General features: G+C 46.0%; 1 protein-coding gene across 5 annotated transcripts in view; it reads left to right on the top strand.

Moving 5' to 3' along the window:
• Positions 1 to 242, top strand: part of MECOM (MDS1 and EVI1 complex locus) — a 255278-nt gene extending 255036 nt beyond the window's left edge. For all 5 annotated transcript variants that reach the window (XM_065410570.1, XM_065410569.1, XM_065410568.1 and 2 more), the window contains one exon: positions 108 to 242. In XM_065410570.1, the coding sequence (XP_065266642.1) occupies positions 108 to 242 (135 nt within the window). The remainder of the gene's footprint in view (positions 1 to 107) is intronic.
• Positions 243 to 16999: the final 16757 nt, after the last annotated feature.

The raw sequence follows: 16999 nt of genomic DNA, 5'->3' as shown, positions 1-16999 counted from the left end.
TTGTGGCTGGAAGCATGGCTGCTTCCATAGAGGTGACATGGTTTAATGTCAAAGCAGTGCATTTTGCCGTGTTTACCACTTTCTCTTTCTCTTGTTTCCTCATTCAGGCATATGCTATGATGCTCTCTCTCTCTGACAAGGACTCCCTCCATTCTGCATCCCATAATTCTCCCAACATGTGGCACAGTATGGCAAGAGCTGCTGCAGAATCCAGTGCCATCCAGTCCATTAGTCATGTATGACATTGTGAAACCTTACCAAGAATGGGACCAAGTCCAAACCAGTAGCATGGCTCTTTCGTATATGACTATTTAAAAGACTGCTGAGCAGAATGCCTTATAAATCTGCAGGGTCACTCATCTAAAGTCTGATGACCTTAAACTGAATAATTTTAAAAAGAAAGAAACTATTTATTCTCAATATTTTGTTTTGCACAGCAAAGGCAGCTGCTGACTTCTGGAGGATCAATGCGACTTAAAAAAAAGTTTCAATGGATTATGTAAACCACGGCCGGGAAAAATGTCTTCCAATTCACCCGGCATGAGGGGGTGGGGGCAGAAGGGTTAAGACTGCATTGATACACATGGGCACTCCTTTAAAATAGAAACTGAATCGTTTTTCTTTTTGTATAAGATAGTTTGACACAGGATTGGGAACAGTTGCTTTTATGTACAAATCCTCTTCATTAAAGCTTTATGCATTTTAACCCTTCAAAGAAAAAAAGTAGTCTATCGTATGCACACTATCCATCATTAATATTAGAAACCAATAACAGGGAATATTTCATCCTCTCCGTAATTTTTTCTTCTTACCTGCATTGTGTAAAAAAAAAAAAAAAAAAAAAAGTAAAGAAAAAGAAAAAGAAAGAAGAAAAGACAAAAAAAACCTTTGAGAAACAATACATAAGAGGTTTGTGTATATTGTAAACTATGAATGTTCACCACTCAAAGACGTTTAAGTCATTCAGCTACTTCTGTCAAAGGACCATTTCATCAACAGTACCACTAGTTCAATGTTTGCCAAATCATTGTAATGACATTTTAAATTTAGACAATCATGTCGCTGTGTTGTTTTGTTCCTCTAATTTCTTTTTTTGTGTTGTGTGTACCATGTATTTATTTGTTGGCAAACAATTGTTTGTTGATTAAAATAGCACTGTTCCTATGTTAAACAGCACTGCTCCAGTCCCCCACTACTTTATGATGTAGGCACCCATGTACTTCAAAACGCGTGAGGTGAACTGATCTGTGTATATTGGAGTGCAAAACAGTGTTCGAAATTTTCTGACATTCCTATTTTATTTTGTTTTTTTTCCTTTTAATGAAACTAAATAACTAATAGATGCGAATTAGTTTTTTTTTAAATACAGTAAATTGATTCAATTGTATAAACAGTTATAATTTCTTCATGAAAGCATGATTCTTCTGATTAGAACTGTACCCAATATTTTATGCTGGTTGTCTGCGAGCTTGTGTGATGTTATGTTCATGTTAATCCTATTTGTAAGATGAAGTGTTCCAAACTTACGTTAAAAAAATAAATAAATAACGGACTGTATTCAGTTATTTTGTTTTTTTGCCCTTTAGTGAGGGACCAGATTTATTTCCTTTTGTTTATAATCTCATTTTGAAATAATCGGCAAGTTGAGGTACTTTCTTTAAATGCTTTGTACAATGTAACTGTTATGCATTTCAGAACATTATTATGGGAGGATCAACTAAAAAAATAAAGGACTATAAAACCGAAGGCATCTTTTTCACTCTCCTTTTGTTTTTGTCGAGTCATGCCATTTCATTTCATTTATCACTTGGTATCTTAAGGGTTAGGACTGTTCTGTATCTCAAGTGGTCATGGTACTAATAATAACAATAGAATCTGGAATTGCTATAGTATCTTCCAGTTATCTGAATGTGCTTTACAAATAATTAAGACAAATAATAAGCGGGTTGTTAGTGGCCAGAATGCAGATTTAAATGCTTTACTTAATGCATTCACATTTGGATCAGGCTCAAGGCCATGCATCCTCTGAACAAGCTTGTAGAGTAGTAGACAAGTTTAAGAGAACCAGCTAGTGCACTACTGAGGGGATTAGGGAGCAAATGCTATATGGTGGAGAAGGCAAAGGAGTGCTAGCAGGGGAAATGAGATGAAGGCATCCCTGTAGCAGGAACCAGATGGAAGAAGGAGCAAACAGAGGGCATCACATGTTCGGTACATTTAGTAATACACCAGGTAGCAGACCTGGAGAATCAGAACTGTACCACAAATAGCGGTTCAGTTGGAGGGTACGTATAGCCTTAGGGAGCTTGGGTGAAAGCCTGGCCCACTGATGTCTAAAGGTACGCCCACACAGCAAAAAACAACAAAATCAGTCAGTCTCAGAGTCAGATGTTGGGCTCGGGCTGATTCTGCGAACTTCCCGATTTGCTGGATTTCAGAGCTTGGGCTCCAGCACAGTGTCCACCAGGCTGTTTTGCAGAGGGGTTGAGCACTCACCAGTCCAACTCAAGATAATGGGAGCTGATGTGGCACAATACCCTTAAAAAAATTAGGCCCTAAGCCTTGCATAGCTGCATTTAGTGTTCCGCTACTTAAGTTACCTATCGTGTGTAATTCTACACCTCAGCGCTGGTAGGCATTGATACTTTTTCATGTAACACAAGGGCCACAGACTGCTCACATGTGGCTCAAGCCAAAGTCCAATGAAGCTAATAGGAGACCGTCGGTTTCTTTCCTAGGCCATTGGGTCAGCTCCCGCCCCCAATGCATTTTCTGCCATCACGCCATGCTTAGGGACGCCATACATTGGGTGTCTTGTATGCAGTTTGATAGCTTTTAGCACCTACAGGGCCATAGTGTCATAGAGGGGTCCTGAATTATGCCATATTGTATTAGCTTGGGGGGGAAAGCCGTTTGTGCTGCCAAATGGGTCGCTCACTCTCCACCACCATCACTCACTCACTCACTCACTCATTTTCACTGGACTGGGGCAGGGGAGTTAGGGTGCAGGCTCTGACAGGGAGGGTGCGGGGGATGAGGGGTTTGGGGATGCAGGAGGGGGCCCCAGGCTGGGGTGCAGGAGGGGGTGAGGGCTCTGGCATGGAGTCAGGGATGAGGTGGATCCAGGCTGGGGCAGGGGCTTGGGGGTGCAGGAGGCGGTGAGGGCTCTGGCTGGTGCTGCAGGCTCTGGGATGGGGCTGGGGCTGTGGCTGAGAGGTTCAGCCTGTGGGAGAGGGCACAGGAGTGAGGCAGGGAGTTGGGGGGGGGGGTGCAGGAAGGGATACAGGCTCTGGGTTGGGGGTGAGGGCTTCAGGTGGGGTCAGGATTTGGGAGGGTGCTCCGGCCAGGGGGTGAGGGCTCTGGGGTGGGGGCCAGGGATGAAGGGTTTGGGGTGCAGAAGAGGGCTCTGGGCTGGGGCCAAGGGGTTCAGAGTATAGGAGGAGGCTCAGGGCTGGGGAAGGGGGTTGGGTTGTGGGAGGGGGAGTAGGCTCCAGGAGGAAGTTTGGGTGCGGGAGGGGATCCTGAGCTGGGCGTGGCGGGGGGGGGGGGTGTAGGGCAGTTCGGGGTGCGGACTCTGGGTGGCATTGACCTCAGGCGGCTCCCGGGAAGCAGCAACATGGCTTTCTGGCTCCAAGGTGGAGGCGCGGCCAGGTCCCCTCCTGCAGGCACCGCCCCCGCAGTTCCCATTGGCCACAGTTTGTTTGTGGGAGCCGGTGCTTGGGGCAGCACCTGTGGGTGGGCAGCATACGGAACCCCCGGCTGCCCCTCCGCCTAGGAGCCAGAGGGACATGCCAGCCACTTTCCAGGAGCCGCGCAGAGCCGGCATGGAGGCTGCCTGCCCCGCTGGCTCTGTGGCCAATTGGATTTTTAGGGGCCAGCTCTGCTTACTCGAGCCACCAGGTTCCCTTTTCGACCAGGTGTTCCCGTCAAAAACCGGATGCCTGGCAACCCTAGCTACTGCCCATTTATATGTCAGTGATTATACATAATAAAAAAATGGGTGTGCATACAAATGTATTGCATTCACTTTAGGAATATGTTTGTATATGAATGCACTTTTGGAACCTATTCAGGTTTCTTTCACTGCCAACAAAGTAGCAAGGAGACCAAATACATGAATTAATTTAAATTTTGTCTGTAACTGCAAATACATTTCCCCACCTTTTCTCCCCCCCTTTAACACGGCAAGATGGCCGTTCCTCTCAAGAGTGGTTCCTCAACAATTCCACTGCTTTATACTGCTTCTAGGGAAGTATGTCTCTTGCCCTGTGACTAATGTCCCAGAGTAAGGTAGCACCTTCCCTTCAGACACCCTGAGCGAGCGCGAGAGAGGGGGCCTGTTGATGTGTCGCTATTGAACATTAGTGAGTACTAGTGGTTAATAGCTAGCCTTTATGGCTGTATATTGAAGGTACCATACATATTGCTCAATGGCTCACCAGACGTAATTTGGCTATCATGGTGTAGGGCTAATTGGAAGAGACAATTGTTTACACCACGTAGCATAGCATGCAACAATGAGAGCCACCCAACGCTGTCAAAAAGGGCATCTATGTTTTATGGATGCGCTATCAGTGTTGCATCAACCCTGTCTATTACCTCTATTCAAAGAAAATTAATTATAAGGCTTTTCTTCTAAGTGTTAATGGCTTTAGTTGGCCACTATTTTAAAAAAAGTCATAAAGGTCATTTGACGTGGGCCCAGCAGCAGTGTTATAACAAATCCCATGTACAGTGAGGAAATCATTAGTATAAGCAGGGAATGTTGCGTGAACTACACACAGGTGAGTGACAACAGAGGTGTAACTTGCCCCTTATAGTTCTATCAACCTTCACACCTAGTTCCTTCCAGGATCTTGACGTTCATTGCCTTCTCCCTGGTAGCAAAGTTCATGCAGCTAGAAGGGTAATTTGAAAGAGCAAATTGATTTTAATTACTCATTTGAAGAAACTAATCTACCCCCACCACATAAAAATAAAAAAAAATTACATGGTGTCTTAATGGAGCATGTTGAGAGGAACAATTGCCTTTGTCCAGAAGGGGAAGGCAGTCTAAACAAGGGGGTTCATAATGTCTATTTTCCACAAAGATGGCTTTTACTAAGATACCTTTAAGTGTGGCTTCTGGATCTGTCTTCTAAAGCTATTAGGTATTTTTCATGTGATACCCAATCATTCCAATGTGATATAGACTACCACAGAAAGACATTATCATCCCAACTAGAGACTATGGCCAACTACCAGCATGACAAGCTGTATAATCAGTATTTCACTTTGTTCCTATGTGTACGAAGTTATTTTATATTTTTATTTGTAGACATAGTTTGTAGCAGAGAAAGTTGTTATAAGACTGTCTGAGACATTGCACAAGTAATTAAGCAAAGCCAAACCCAGCCACGACCAAGTGGGTAAAGCCTTCTCTATGTCAGAGGCTACATACCCTTGCCAGGGCCCCAGTCATTGTTTAAATGCATTATGAGGCCTGGCCAAAATCTCTTGCCTTCCCAACCCCACTGAAATGTCTTTGTAATCTTAGGCCTGGTCTACACTAGGAGGTTATGTCAAATTTAGCAGCGTTAAATCGAATTAACCCTGCACCCGTCCACACAACGAAGCTATTTAGTTCGACATAGAGGTCTCTTTAATTCGATTTCTGTACTCCTACCCGATGAGGGGAGTAGCGCTAAATTTGACATGGCCATGTTGAATTAGGGTAGGTGTGGATGGAATTCGACGCTAATAGCTCCGGGAGCTATCCCACAGTGCACCACTCTGTTGCCGCTCTGGACAGCAGTCCGAGCTCGGATGCTCTGACCAGCCACACAGGAAAAGCCCCGGGAAAATTTGAATTCCTTTTCCTGTCTGGCCAGTTGGAATCTCATTTCCTGTTTGGACATCGTGGCGAGCTCAGCAGCACTGGCAACGATGCAGAGCTCTCCAGCAGAGGTGACCATGCAATCTCAGAATAGAAAGAGGGCCCCAGCATGGACTGATCGGGAAGTCTTGGATCTGATCGCTGTGTGGGGCGATGAGTCCGTGCTTTTGGAGCTGCGCTCCAAGAAACGGAATGCAAAGATCTACGAGAAGATCTCAAAAGCCATGACGGAGAAAGGATACAGCCGGGATGCAACGCAGTGCCGCGTGAAAATCAAGGAGCTGAGACAAGACCAGAAGACCAAAGAGTCAAACAGACGCTCCGGATCCCAGCCCCAGACATGCCGTTTCTACGAGGCACTGCATTCCATTCTAGGTGCGGCCTCCACCACTACCCCACCACTGACCGTGGACTCTGAGGATGGGATATTGTCGACGGCCGCTTCCTCGGAGATGTTAGCGGATGGGGAAGATGAGGAAGGAGATGAGGAGGACGAGGCAGTCGACAGCGCTTACAACGCTGATTTCCCCGACAGCCAGGATCTCTTCATCACCCTCACAGAGATCCCCTACCAACCCTCCCCAGGCATTAACCCGGACCCTGAATCAGGGGAAGGATCAGTCGGTAAGTGTTTTAAACATGTAAACATTTATTTTGAACAGAACAGGAATATTAACAATGGGTTTTTCATGATTAGTTTGCCCTAGGCGCTTAACGTTTTAGTCCTTGCCAGTGCAACTACTGGAAAATAAGGTCAATATGTCCGGGGATAGAGCTGAAATCCTCATGGGACATCTCCACGAAGCTCTCCTGGAGGTAATTGGAAAGCCTTTGCATGAGGTTCCTGGGGAGAGCGGCCTTATTGCGTCCTCCGTGGTAGGAAACTTTTCCGCACTAGGCTATCATCAAGTACTCTGGGATCATTGCCTCGCAGAGCATGGCGGCATACAGCCCTGGTTTTTGCTGGCTTTCACGCAGCATGCGGTCTTTCTCTGTGTCAGAAATCCTCATCAGAGTGATGTCGCTCATGGTGACCTGCTTTGAATTAGGGGAATGTTAGTATTGGGACTGCTTGCCTGTTCCTTTACATAACTGTAACCGGCGGTTTACAGCCACGCGGTGGAGGCGGGAGAGGGGCAGCATATAGGGATCTTTCCCGGGGACAGCCGCGAGGGGGTGGGACAGGGGCAGAGTTCATGCTTGCCGGATTGCCAGCAGCAGGAACTGGCCAACGCTAGGAGCATTGCTTTGAACATGAAAGGAGGGCACTGCTATAAATTAAGTTTTAAGCAGCCAAAAGTCTACGGCTTACCATGTCAGCCTGCTACTCGAATTCCGCTGTCCTGCCCTGCTTGTCTGATCTCCACTGCAAGACCCCAGGCACTGAATGCGAAGGCCGAAAATTCGACCTTGTCCTGAGTGCGCATGTGATAGGTGCTGTGCATGGTCTTGTTCACAGAGAAAGACTATGTTCATTGTTCACAAAAATGTATCTTTGTGAGGAATTCACTCCCTTTTTCCCATCCCACAGCTGCGACTGTCTCCCGACCTACCCCGGCATCCCCCTCCCAGAGGCTGGCGCAGATTAGGCGGAGAAAGAAAAGGACACGGGACGACATGTTCTCAGAACTTATGGGCTGCTCCCGAGCCGAGGCGGCCCAGCAGACCCAGTGGAGGGAGAACATGTTGCAATACCAGCGATCACACAGCGAACGGGAGGACAGGTGGCGGCAGGAAGACCAGCAGGCGACTCAAACGCTGCTTGGACTAATGAGGGAGCAAACGGACACGCTCCGGCGCCTTGTGGATGTTCTGCAGGACCGGAGGCAGGAGGACAGAGCCCCGCTTCAGTCTATCTCTAACCGCCCTCCCCCTCACCCAAAGTCCCAAGAAGGAGGGGTGGCAGGGGCCGTGAAAACTGTCACTCCACCCCTGCAGACTGCTCAAGTACCAGAAGGCTCTCATTCCCAAAAAATTGATAAGTCCTTTCCTTCCCGCCTCACCCAAGCCCCTGTCCCAGTTTCATCCCCTAACTGTGTAGTTGCTAATAAAAAATATGTTTCTGTTAATTACTGTTTCCGTCATGTTCTTTTAGAGGAGAGTGTGTTTGAAGGGGGGGAAGGGGGTTGGTAATTGGAGAGGACAGTCACCTTTAACAGGGTACAGACATGGGGGCAGGTTCAGCAGAAGGTCACACACACATTGCAGTCACTAGGCACCCTGGTCAGTCTGGGAGGTGGTTTTCATGTTCTGAGTGAGGGGGGCTATGTGACTTTGTGGCGGGGGAGGGCGGTTAGAGATCTTATGCAGCGGTCCTTAGCCTGGATCACAGAGCCACGTAGCAGGGGATATGTAACTGTCCTCCCCCGCCACAAAGTCACATAGCTCCCACACACAGAGTCCCGAAAAGGAGGGGTGGCAGGCTCCGTTGAAACAACCAGTCCACCACTGCGGACCGCTCTAGGAGCAGGAGCCTGTCATTCCTCGAGTTTAGAAGCGTCATTTCCATCACTACACCCACTCCCCACCACAGTCTGCATCCCAGTTTCAACCCTTTACCACGAAACCCTTAATAAAGAAAACGGTGTTAATGAACAAAGTTCCAATTATTTTATTTTTAAAGGTGTGTTGGAAGGGGGGCAACGGGGTGAAGGGGGTATGTAACTGGAGAGGATAGTCAACATTAAGTGGGTAAAGAAACGGGGGAGGTTCATCTTCTCTTTAAACAAACTTAATAGTCACAGGTTACCCTGCTCACTGAGGAACCAAGCTTTCAAAGCCTCCCAGATGCACAGCGCGTCCCGCTGGGCTCTTCTAATCGCACGGCTGTCTGGCTGGGCGTAATCAGCAGCCAGGCTATTTGCCTCAACCTCCCACCCCGCCATAAAGGTCTCCCCCTTGCTCTCACACAGATTGTGGAGCACACAGCAAGCTGCAATAACAATGGGGATATTGATTTCGCTGAGATCAGAGCGAGTCAGTAAGCTTCTCCATCTCCCCTTGAGACGTCCAAAGGCACACTCCACCACCATTCTGCATTTGCTCAGCCGGTAGTTGAAGAGTTCTTTTTCACTGTCCAGGGCGCCTGTATAGGGCTTCATGAGCCAGGGCATTAGCGGGTAGGCTGGGTCCCCGAGGATCGCTATAGGCATCTCCACATCCCCAACAGTTATTTTGTGGTCCTGGAAGTAAATACCTTCCTGCAGCCGTCTAAACAGACCAGAGTTCCTGAAAACACGAGCGTCATGAACCTTGCCCGGCCATCCGACGTTGATGTTGGTAAAACGTCCCCTATGGTCCACCAGTGCTTGCAGCACCATTGAAAAGTAGCCCTTTCTGTTAATGTACTGGCTGGCCTGGTGGTCTGGTCCCAGGATAGGGATGTGAGTTCCATCTATAGCCCCACCGCAGTTTGGGAATCCCATCGCGGCGAAGCCATCTATGATGACCTGCACGTTTCCCAGGGTCACTAGCTTTGACAGCAGTAGCTCAACGATTGCATTGGCTACTTGCATCACAGCAACCCCCACGGTAGATTTGCCCACTCCAAAGTAGTTCGCAACTGACCGGTAGCTGTCTGGCGTTGCAAGCTTCCAGAGGGCTATGGCCACTCGCTTCTGGACACTCAGGGCTGCTCGCATCCGGGTGTCCTTGCGCTTCAGGGCAGGGGACAGCAACTCACAAAGTTCCAGGAAAGTTCCCTTACGCATCCTAAAGTTTCGCAGCCACTGTGATTCATCCCAGACCTGCAGCACTATGCGGTCCCACCAGTCCGTGCTTGTTTCCCGGGCCCAGAATCGCCGTTCCACAGCATCAACATGACCCATTGCCACCATGATGTTCATGGCGCGGGGTCCCGTGCTTTGTGAGAGGTCTGTGCCCCTCTCAGACTTAATGTCCTCACCGCGCTGCCGTAACCTCCTCGCCCGATTTCTCAGCATCTGACTCTGAAAAAGGTGGACGATAAGGTGCGAGGTGTTGACAACGGCCATAACTGCAGCGATGATCGCAGCAGGCTCCATGCTCGCAGTGCTGTGGCGTCCGCGCTGTCACTCACCAGAAAAGTGCGCGAACTGCTTGCCCGCCAGCGCTTTCAGGGATGGAGGGCGGGAGTGACGGTTGAATGATGACAGTTACCCAAAACCACCCTTGACACATTTTTTGCCCCAGCAGGCATTGGGGGCTCGACCCAGAATTCCAATGGGCAGCAGGGACTGCGGGAACTGTGGGATAGCTGCCCACAGTGCACTGCTTCCAATGTCGACGCTTGCCCCGTTAGTGTGGACTCACAAAGTCGAATTACTGTCCTTAGTGTGGATACACACGTTCGACTTTGTAATATCGGTTCCACAAATTTGATTTAAGTAAAATCGAACTACTCTCGTAGTGTAGACATACCCTTAGAGTGTCCACCAGTGTGTGGGATATCCAAAGGCCATGTTGGTTCATCCTTAGTTCAATGTAAAAGATGATGACAGATGCAGCAGTACAGTCTTTACCTTTCAGAGTCACTTACTAAAGCACGGAAAAACCCTACATGACAACAACAAAAATAACCAAGTATGGTGGTCCTTTTTTCCTCGATTATATTTGTTTTCTTCTTCTTACCAAGAGTCCAACTTTGCCATTTCCCCAAGACTTAGATTTGAATCAAAGCAGCATTTTAATAAGACCTAAAAACACAGTTCTGACTCTTTGAAGAGCTCGTTGAATGTCTCTCTCAAGAAGAGTTATTAGGCCCAGTGTATGTGCTAAATTCCATTTGGGAGAAGCACATCCTGAGTAGCTCCTGGCCGCTCAAGAGGCGATGCAGTCCTTTATTAGCTCACAGCAATGGGAAGTGAACAGTTGTTGCGTTTCACCCCAAAAGTGGTTGCAGTTCAGTGGTGAGTATAGCTATTCATATGTGTAATTTATAAATCTGTTCAGGAAGTGTTTTTGAATCCTTCCTGATGAAAGGTGCTGTAGAAATATGAAGTGCTTTCATATGGCTTGGTTTTACTGCTACTAATATCTGATTGTGCCAAACTGGATACAGGTTCTGAAACATCAGACCTTGAGAATGAGCCTTGCTTTTTCCTGTTATATTTTAATCCTAATTAATTCCAGAAAGACTAAAGAGCTGTGATGAAATGCTACACTTTTCTTTAAAGTCCCTCTTGTAAGTCCTAAAAGAGGCCCCAACTTTGCAAGGTGGGGCAGGGGAAGAGGGTTAATGGTCATTTTGATGCTAAATTATCAGTAATTAAGAAGCTGATTTTCTGGGATTGATGAAAATTTTTAACAGCTGCTTCTTTTAGGCCCTTATCCCTCAGTTTTATTAGCATGTGTTAACATAATGTGGAAAATATATTTATGTCTATATTATGCTTTGTCAGGACCCCAGCATCTGTACCCTGGGGCAGATACACATGAGATAGCTGGGGCTACATTTGCCAGTGTGCACATGTGGAAATGTTCAATTTGTCATATGATTACAGCCCCAAAACAAAGCCCACTTGATACCTGTGGCATATTTGTTTCATGGTGAGTGCAGAAAATTCTCAAAATCATGTCATGTGTCGTATCACCAGCCAAGTCAAACTGTGGAAGTAGCTCTTTTAATTCCCAGGGAATCTCTTTAAACAGGCGCGTGTCAGGCCCAATTAGAATCCACACAGACCTACACTAATTGGGGTGAGTATGCAGCAGAATAATGTGGTCATTTAGCAAACTAGACCTTTTGTAAAGGATAGCATGTGAAAGAAGTGCTTGCCTTTGCACAATCATAAATGCTGCAATTCCACCTCTTATGTCAATTGAAAACTGCCATGTGTCTGTTCTGAGGCCTTGCAGAATCTTGAAAGGCATAATACAAAATCAACTGGAAAAAGTTAACTGATAGATAAGACTTTTTAGTGACCATGAATAAAAATGTACAGAGGACATATACTCCCCCGTAAAAGCCATCCACTAAATGCCTGGGGTTAGGAGAAAGCTTCCTTTGGGAGTATGTTACTGCATTAATGAGGGAGACAAGGTGGGTAAGGTAATATCTTTTATTGGACCAACTTCTGTTGGTGGAGAGGACAAACTTTTAAGCTTCACAGAGCTTTTCCTCAACTCTGAAGAAGGTAATCAGAGTGTCAGAGCTAAATACTAGGTGAAACAATTACTATAAAGAACTCAAAGAAGACCTCACACAGAAATTCACACAGGAATTTAAGGATATCAACAAATCCTTCCACAAACAACTCCAAGAGAAACTCTACAACTTCCCCACACAAACCTACCCTAGGGACCTACATGCTTCCCAAGATACACAAACAAGGGAACACCGGCAGACCTATTGTATTTGTCCACAGCACTCTTACTGAAGGAAGATCAAAACTCACAGAAACCATCCTCAAACCACTCAGCACAAAAAAAGGCCAGTTTCCTTCAGGACACAACCGACTTCCTCTGGAAACGGCAACATTAACAACCTCTCTCAGAACACCATCCTTGCCACTATGGATGTCAACTCCATGTACACCAACATCTCTCGCCATGATGACATCGCTGCCTGCCTCAAACATCTAGAAGACAATTGACAACACTCAGATATCCACCCTAGATGCATCACTAAACTCATCCATTTCATCCTTACCCATAACAAATTTATATTTAACAACCAACACTTTGTCCAAAGCATGGGAACAGCCATGGGTATGAGGATGGCTTCCCCAAATATGCCAACCGCTTCATGGGCCACCTTGAGAAATAATTTTTTGAAAATGCACCATGAAACTTATGATATAGCTGAAAGATACATCAATGATATTTTACTCTCCTGGACAGAAGACCTAAGTCACTCATAGATTGCCATCACAACTTCAACAACACTTTTTAGAACACTCGCACACCAGCATCAACTTCCTGGACACAACGATCAGCTTCAGAAACTACATTCAAGAAACCCATGGATTGTCACACCTACCTTCGCAGAAACCACCCCAGACACACTAAGAAATCTGTTATCTACAGCCAGGCACATAGATATCACAGAATATGCTCTGAAGATAAAGTCTGGGATACACACATTAACACACTTAAAATTGCCTTCACCAAACAAGGACACTCCACCAGAGAAGATGATCATAACATGGAATGGGCCACCCAAATACCCTGAGAGAACCTGCTCCAATACAGGAAAAAATAAACCCCAACAACTGCACACTGGTTGTTACCTACCACCCCACACTGGAACCCATATCAGGTATCATCTAACAGTTACAACCCACACTTGATTGGCACCGCATCCTGAAATACATCTTTCCTCAACCCCTTCTTTTGAGCTTCCAACAACCCCCCAACTTCACCAAGCTCATCATCAGAAGCAAGCTCACCACAGACCAGGGCACACCAACTCAAAGCAGCACCAGGTCCTGCCAGAACAACACATAAAAAAACCTGTAGACATACGTCAACTGCTGTGATGATCAATACCCATCACAACACACCTTTCAAGATTCATGGGTCCTACACATGCCTATCACAACATGTGGTATACCTCATCCTGTGCATCAAATGCCCCAACTTCACCTGTGTGGGTAAAACCAGACAATCATTATGCTCTTGAATGAACTTGCACAGAAAAATGACAAAAGACAAAAATGCCCTATCACCTGTGGGTGAACACTTTTTACAAAATGATCACTCCATATCTGACCTCTCAGTCCTCATCCTCAAAGGAAACCTGCACAATATCTTCAAAAGATGAGCCTGAGGACTTAAATGTATAAGTCTGATGGACACTAAAAACATGGACTTAACAGAGACACTGGTTTTAGGATTCATTACAATTTGTAACACACTCTGTTGCCTACTAACCCTCCTTTGTCCTACAAGTGTGGAGGTGTTAAGTGCCCATTTCATTTTAAGTGGTCTCCTGCAACATGTGAGAACCTCTTATGTTTAACAATCTGTCCCACCTCGTTTTTTAGCTGTGACACTCTGGTTACCTTCTCCAGACCTGAGGAAGAGCTCTGTGAAGCACAAAAAATTGTCTCCTCCATCAACAGAAGTTGGGCCAGTAAAAGTTATTACTTCACCACTTTGTCTCTCTCACATCCTGGGAGCAACATGGCTACAACAAAACGTATTGCATCAGTGTCCATTTTGTCACTTTACACCTTTCTCTGATGTATCTGGTACTAACCACTACCAGAGACAAGGTACTGTATTAGACAGTACTTCACTGGTCTTATATGACCTGGCAGTTCCTGTGTAGGAAATAACTCACCAAGGGTTAGTTTTTCAAGGTAAAAGAGCCAAGACCTGGGCTAACAGCTGCAATAAAATGCTGATCTTAATTTTATTATATATATAAGAGAAAGAGAGAAAGGAAGAGAGGAGCTTGGAAGGATTAGATTTTTAATCAGTTGAATGTTGGTACCGTACACACACATGCAAACCAAAGAAAAAAGATTTCCATCGATGATAATTGAAATTTACTGATAGGCAAAGTGAGAAAAATGTTTTTTGGGAACTTATTAGAGGTAGTTTTATGGGTATTTACTTTGATGTGTGATGTTGACAATTTGTGTTTTAACGGTTATAAAGCTTTAACTTTTTGAATATCAACATCTACTTTCATTAAATAATTGCCTGATCCCCACCCATGATTTTGTGAAAATATATATCGATAAAAATAAAAAAGCTTTAAAATATTGATATGTATCAAAGCTATAAAATAAATAAAATCGAATTCTGAAAAGCCTCTGTGTATGCACGTGTGTGTTTATATATAAACACTTTAAAATAATTTAGAACCAGCTAGCTGTGGAACCATGTGTGGTTAGTATTCTTCCTCCCCCAGTCCTATCTCTTCCTTATCACACTCACTATTGCATCTTCCCTGTGATGAGATTCTAGGGCAGGGCCTGTTCTGTGTTTGTACAGTGCTTGCACAATAACGGCCCAATTCTGACTGCAGCCTCTGGGCAATGAAAACAATAACAACAGTCCTGCCATGAGCTTCCCCCCAGGCCTCCAAATAGGCAAGTAAATGATTCATTGTCTATCTTTCCAGGGAAAAAACCACAACTGTCTGTTAAGGCATTACCTTATTTTCCTGGCAGAAATCTTTTTTTTTTTTTTTTTTTAAACAACACATGCTGAATGTTTTTGAATTTGAAACTGACACATAGTTGCCAAATGTGGAGTTCAGAGGAATCATCCTATCTTAACACTTTCCTTCCACTTTAGTTAGTAGCTCAGCTTTAGGGTAAAACATTGAAAAGTAGACCCAATAGATGTGCCCACAAAAAAAAGCACATCCCATTATGCCCATAACACCCCACATTTAAAAGCAGGTTTAAATGTGGGGTGTTAAGGGCATAATGGGATGTGCTTTGGAACTGGCAGACCCTTTCCATGCCCATGAAACTTTCTAAGAGCACGATTCACTTCAACAGCTACGTTGCCCCACATACATTCCAAATAGTCAGCTGCTCTTACTTTATGGTCTTGAGTCACTGATGCTCTTTTTGGAAATGGTTATGATGCTTTCACTACTGAAGAGTTACACAATTGCTCCAGAAATTGCACCTAGTACTAAAACTCTAACCCTGGCACAAAGGATACAGAGGTGTGAATAATGGATTGGTTTGCTGGCAATTTGGGTTAATCCGAAAATGAAATTTTTGCTGAATTGAAAAAAAAAACAAACCACAACACTTCAGGTTGAACACAATGTTTTATTCAATCCACAGCAACAATTTTCATTTCAATTTCAAGAGCTTTAAGAAAAATAAATGTGAAGGAAATTTTGAAACAAAAAGTCATTTTGAATTGAAAAATTGAAATGTTGCATTTAGAATATGTCAGAATGAAACGTTTTGAGTTTTTCTGTATTTTTGTGGAGGAGGCAGGAGGTTTGATACAAGTAATTGACGAAAACAACACAAATTAACAAAACATGCTGATGTTGCTGAATCTGCTTTTTTTCCACAGAAAAAAGTTTTAGCTGAAAACTTTTGCCCAGCTCTAGCAGAGGACCACACGCTAGGTTTATTGTCCTCTTAACTGAAGGCCTTGAAAAATAGATGGAGAACTAGTCTTTGTCGAACATGAGAAGCAGCTACTTGTGGTCTTTCATCTAAAAAGTGCCAGAATTTGGTTTAGTGTTGCTAGGTGTCGACCGAAACGCCCAGTCAAAAAGGAACCCTGGTAGCTCCGGTCAGCACCGCTGGCTGGGCCATTAAAAGTCTGGTCTGCAGTGCAGCGGGGCAAAGGCAGGCTCCCTGCTTTCCGTGGCTCCTGGAAGCAGCGGCATGTCCCCCCTCCAGCTCCTACATGTAGGCGCAGCCAGGGGGTTCCGCGTGCTGCCCCCGCCCCAAGCACTAGCTCTGCAGCTCCCATTGGCCAGGAATTGCAGCCAATGGGAGCTGCAGGGGTAGCGCCTGCGGATGGGGCAGTGCACAGAGCTGCCTGGCCATGCCTCCATGTAGGAGCTGGGGGGGGATGCCGCTGCTTCCGGGAGCTGCTTGAGGTAAGTGCCGCCCGGAGCCTGCACCCCCTGGCCCCCTCCCATGCCCCAACCCTCCACCCCAGCCCTGATCCCCCTCCCACCCTCTGAACCCCTTGATCCCAGCCCGGAGCCCCCTCCTACACCCAAACCCTTCATTTCCAGCCCCACCCCAGAGCCCACACCCCAGCCGGAGCCCTCACACTCCCCTTCACCCCAATCCCTGCCCCAGCCCAGAGTCCCCTCCTGCCCCTCAAATCCCTCATCCCTGGCCCCACACCAGAACCCGAGTCCCCCAGCCGCAGACCTCAAACCACCCCCGCCCCCCGCAACACAACCCCCAGCCCCAGCCTGGTGAAAATGAGTGAGTGAGGGTGGGGAGAGCAAATGACAGAGGGAGGGTGGGATGGAGTGAGTGGGGTGGGGCCTTGTAGGAGGGGCAGGGCAGGGGGCAAGGGTGTTTGGCTTTTATGCAAGTAGAAAGTTGGCAACCCTAATTTGGTTTCAATTCTTGCCAGGCCAAGATCCTCACATGGAGCACATCTGAGCATGTTCAGTAATTATTTTTCACACATCCTTTCTGCACCCTGAATAGCAACCAGCTCTATGGACATGCTGGTAAAAAGCTATTGTCC

This window comes from Emys orbicularis, chromosome 9 (genome assembly GCF_028017835.1).
Source record: "Emys orbicularis isolate rEmyOrb1 chromosome 9, rEmyOrb1.hap1, whole genome shotgun sequence".
Taxonomy (NCBI): Eukaryota; Metazoa; Chordata; order Testudines; family Emydidae; genus Emys; species Emys orbicularis.
Note: the sequence above shows the minus strand (reverse complement) of the source record. Positions and strands in the feature narration are given on the sequence as shown.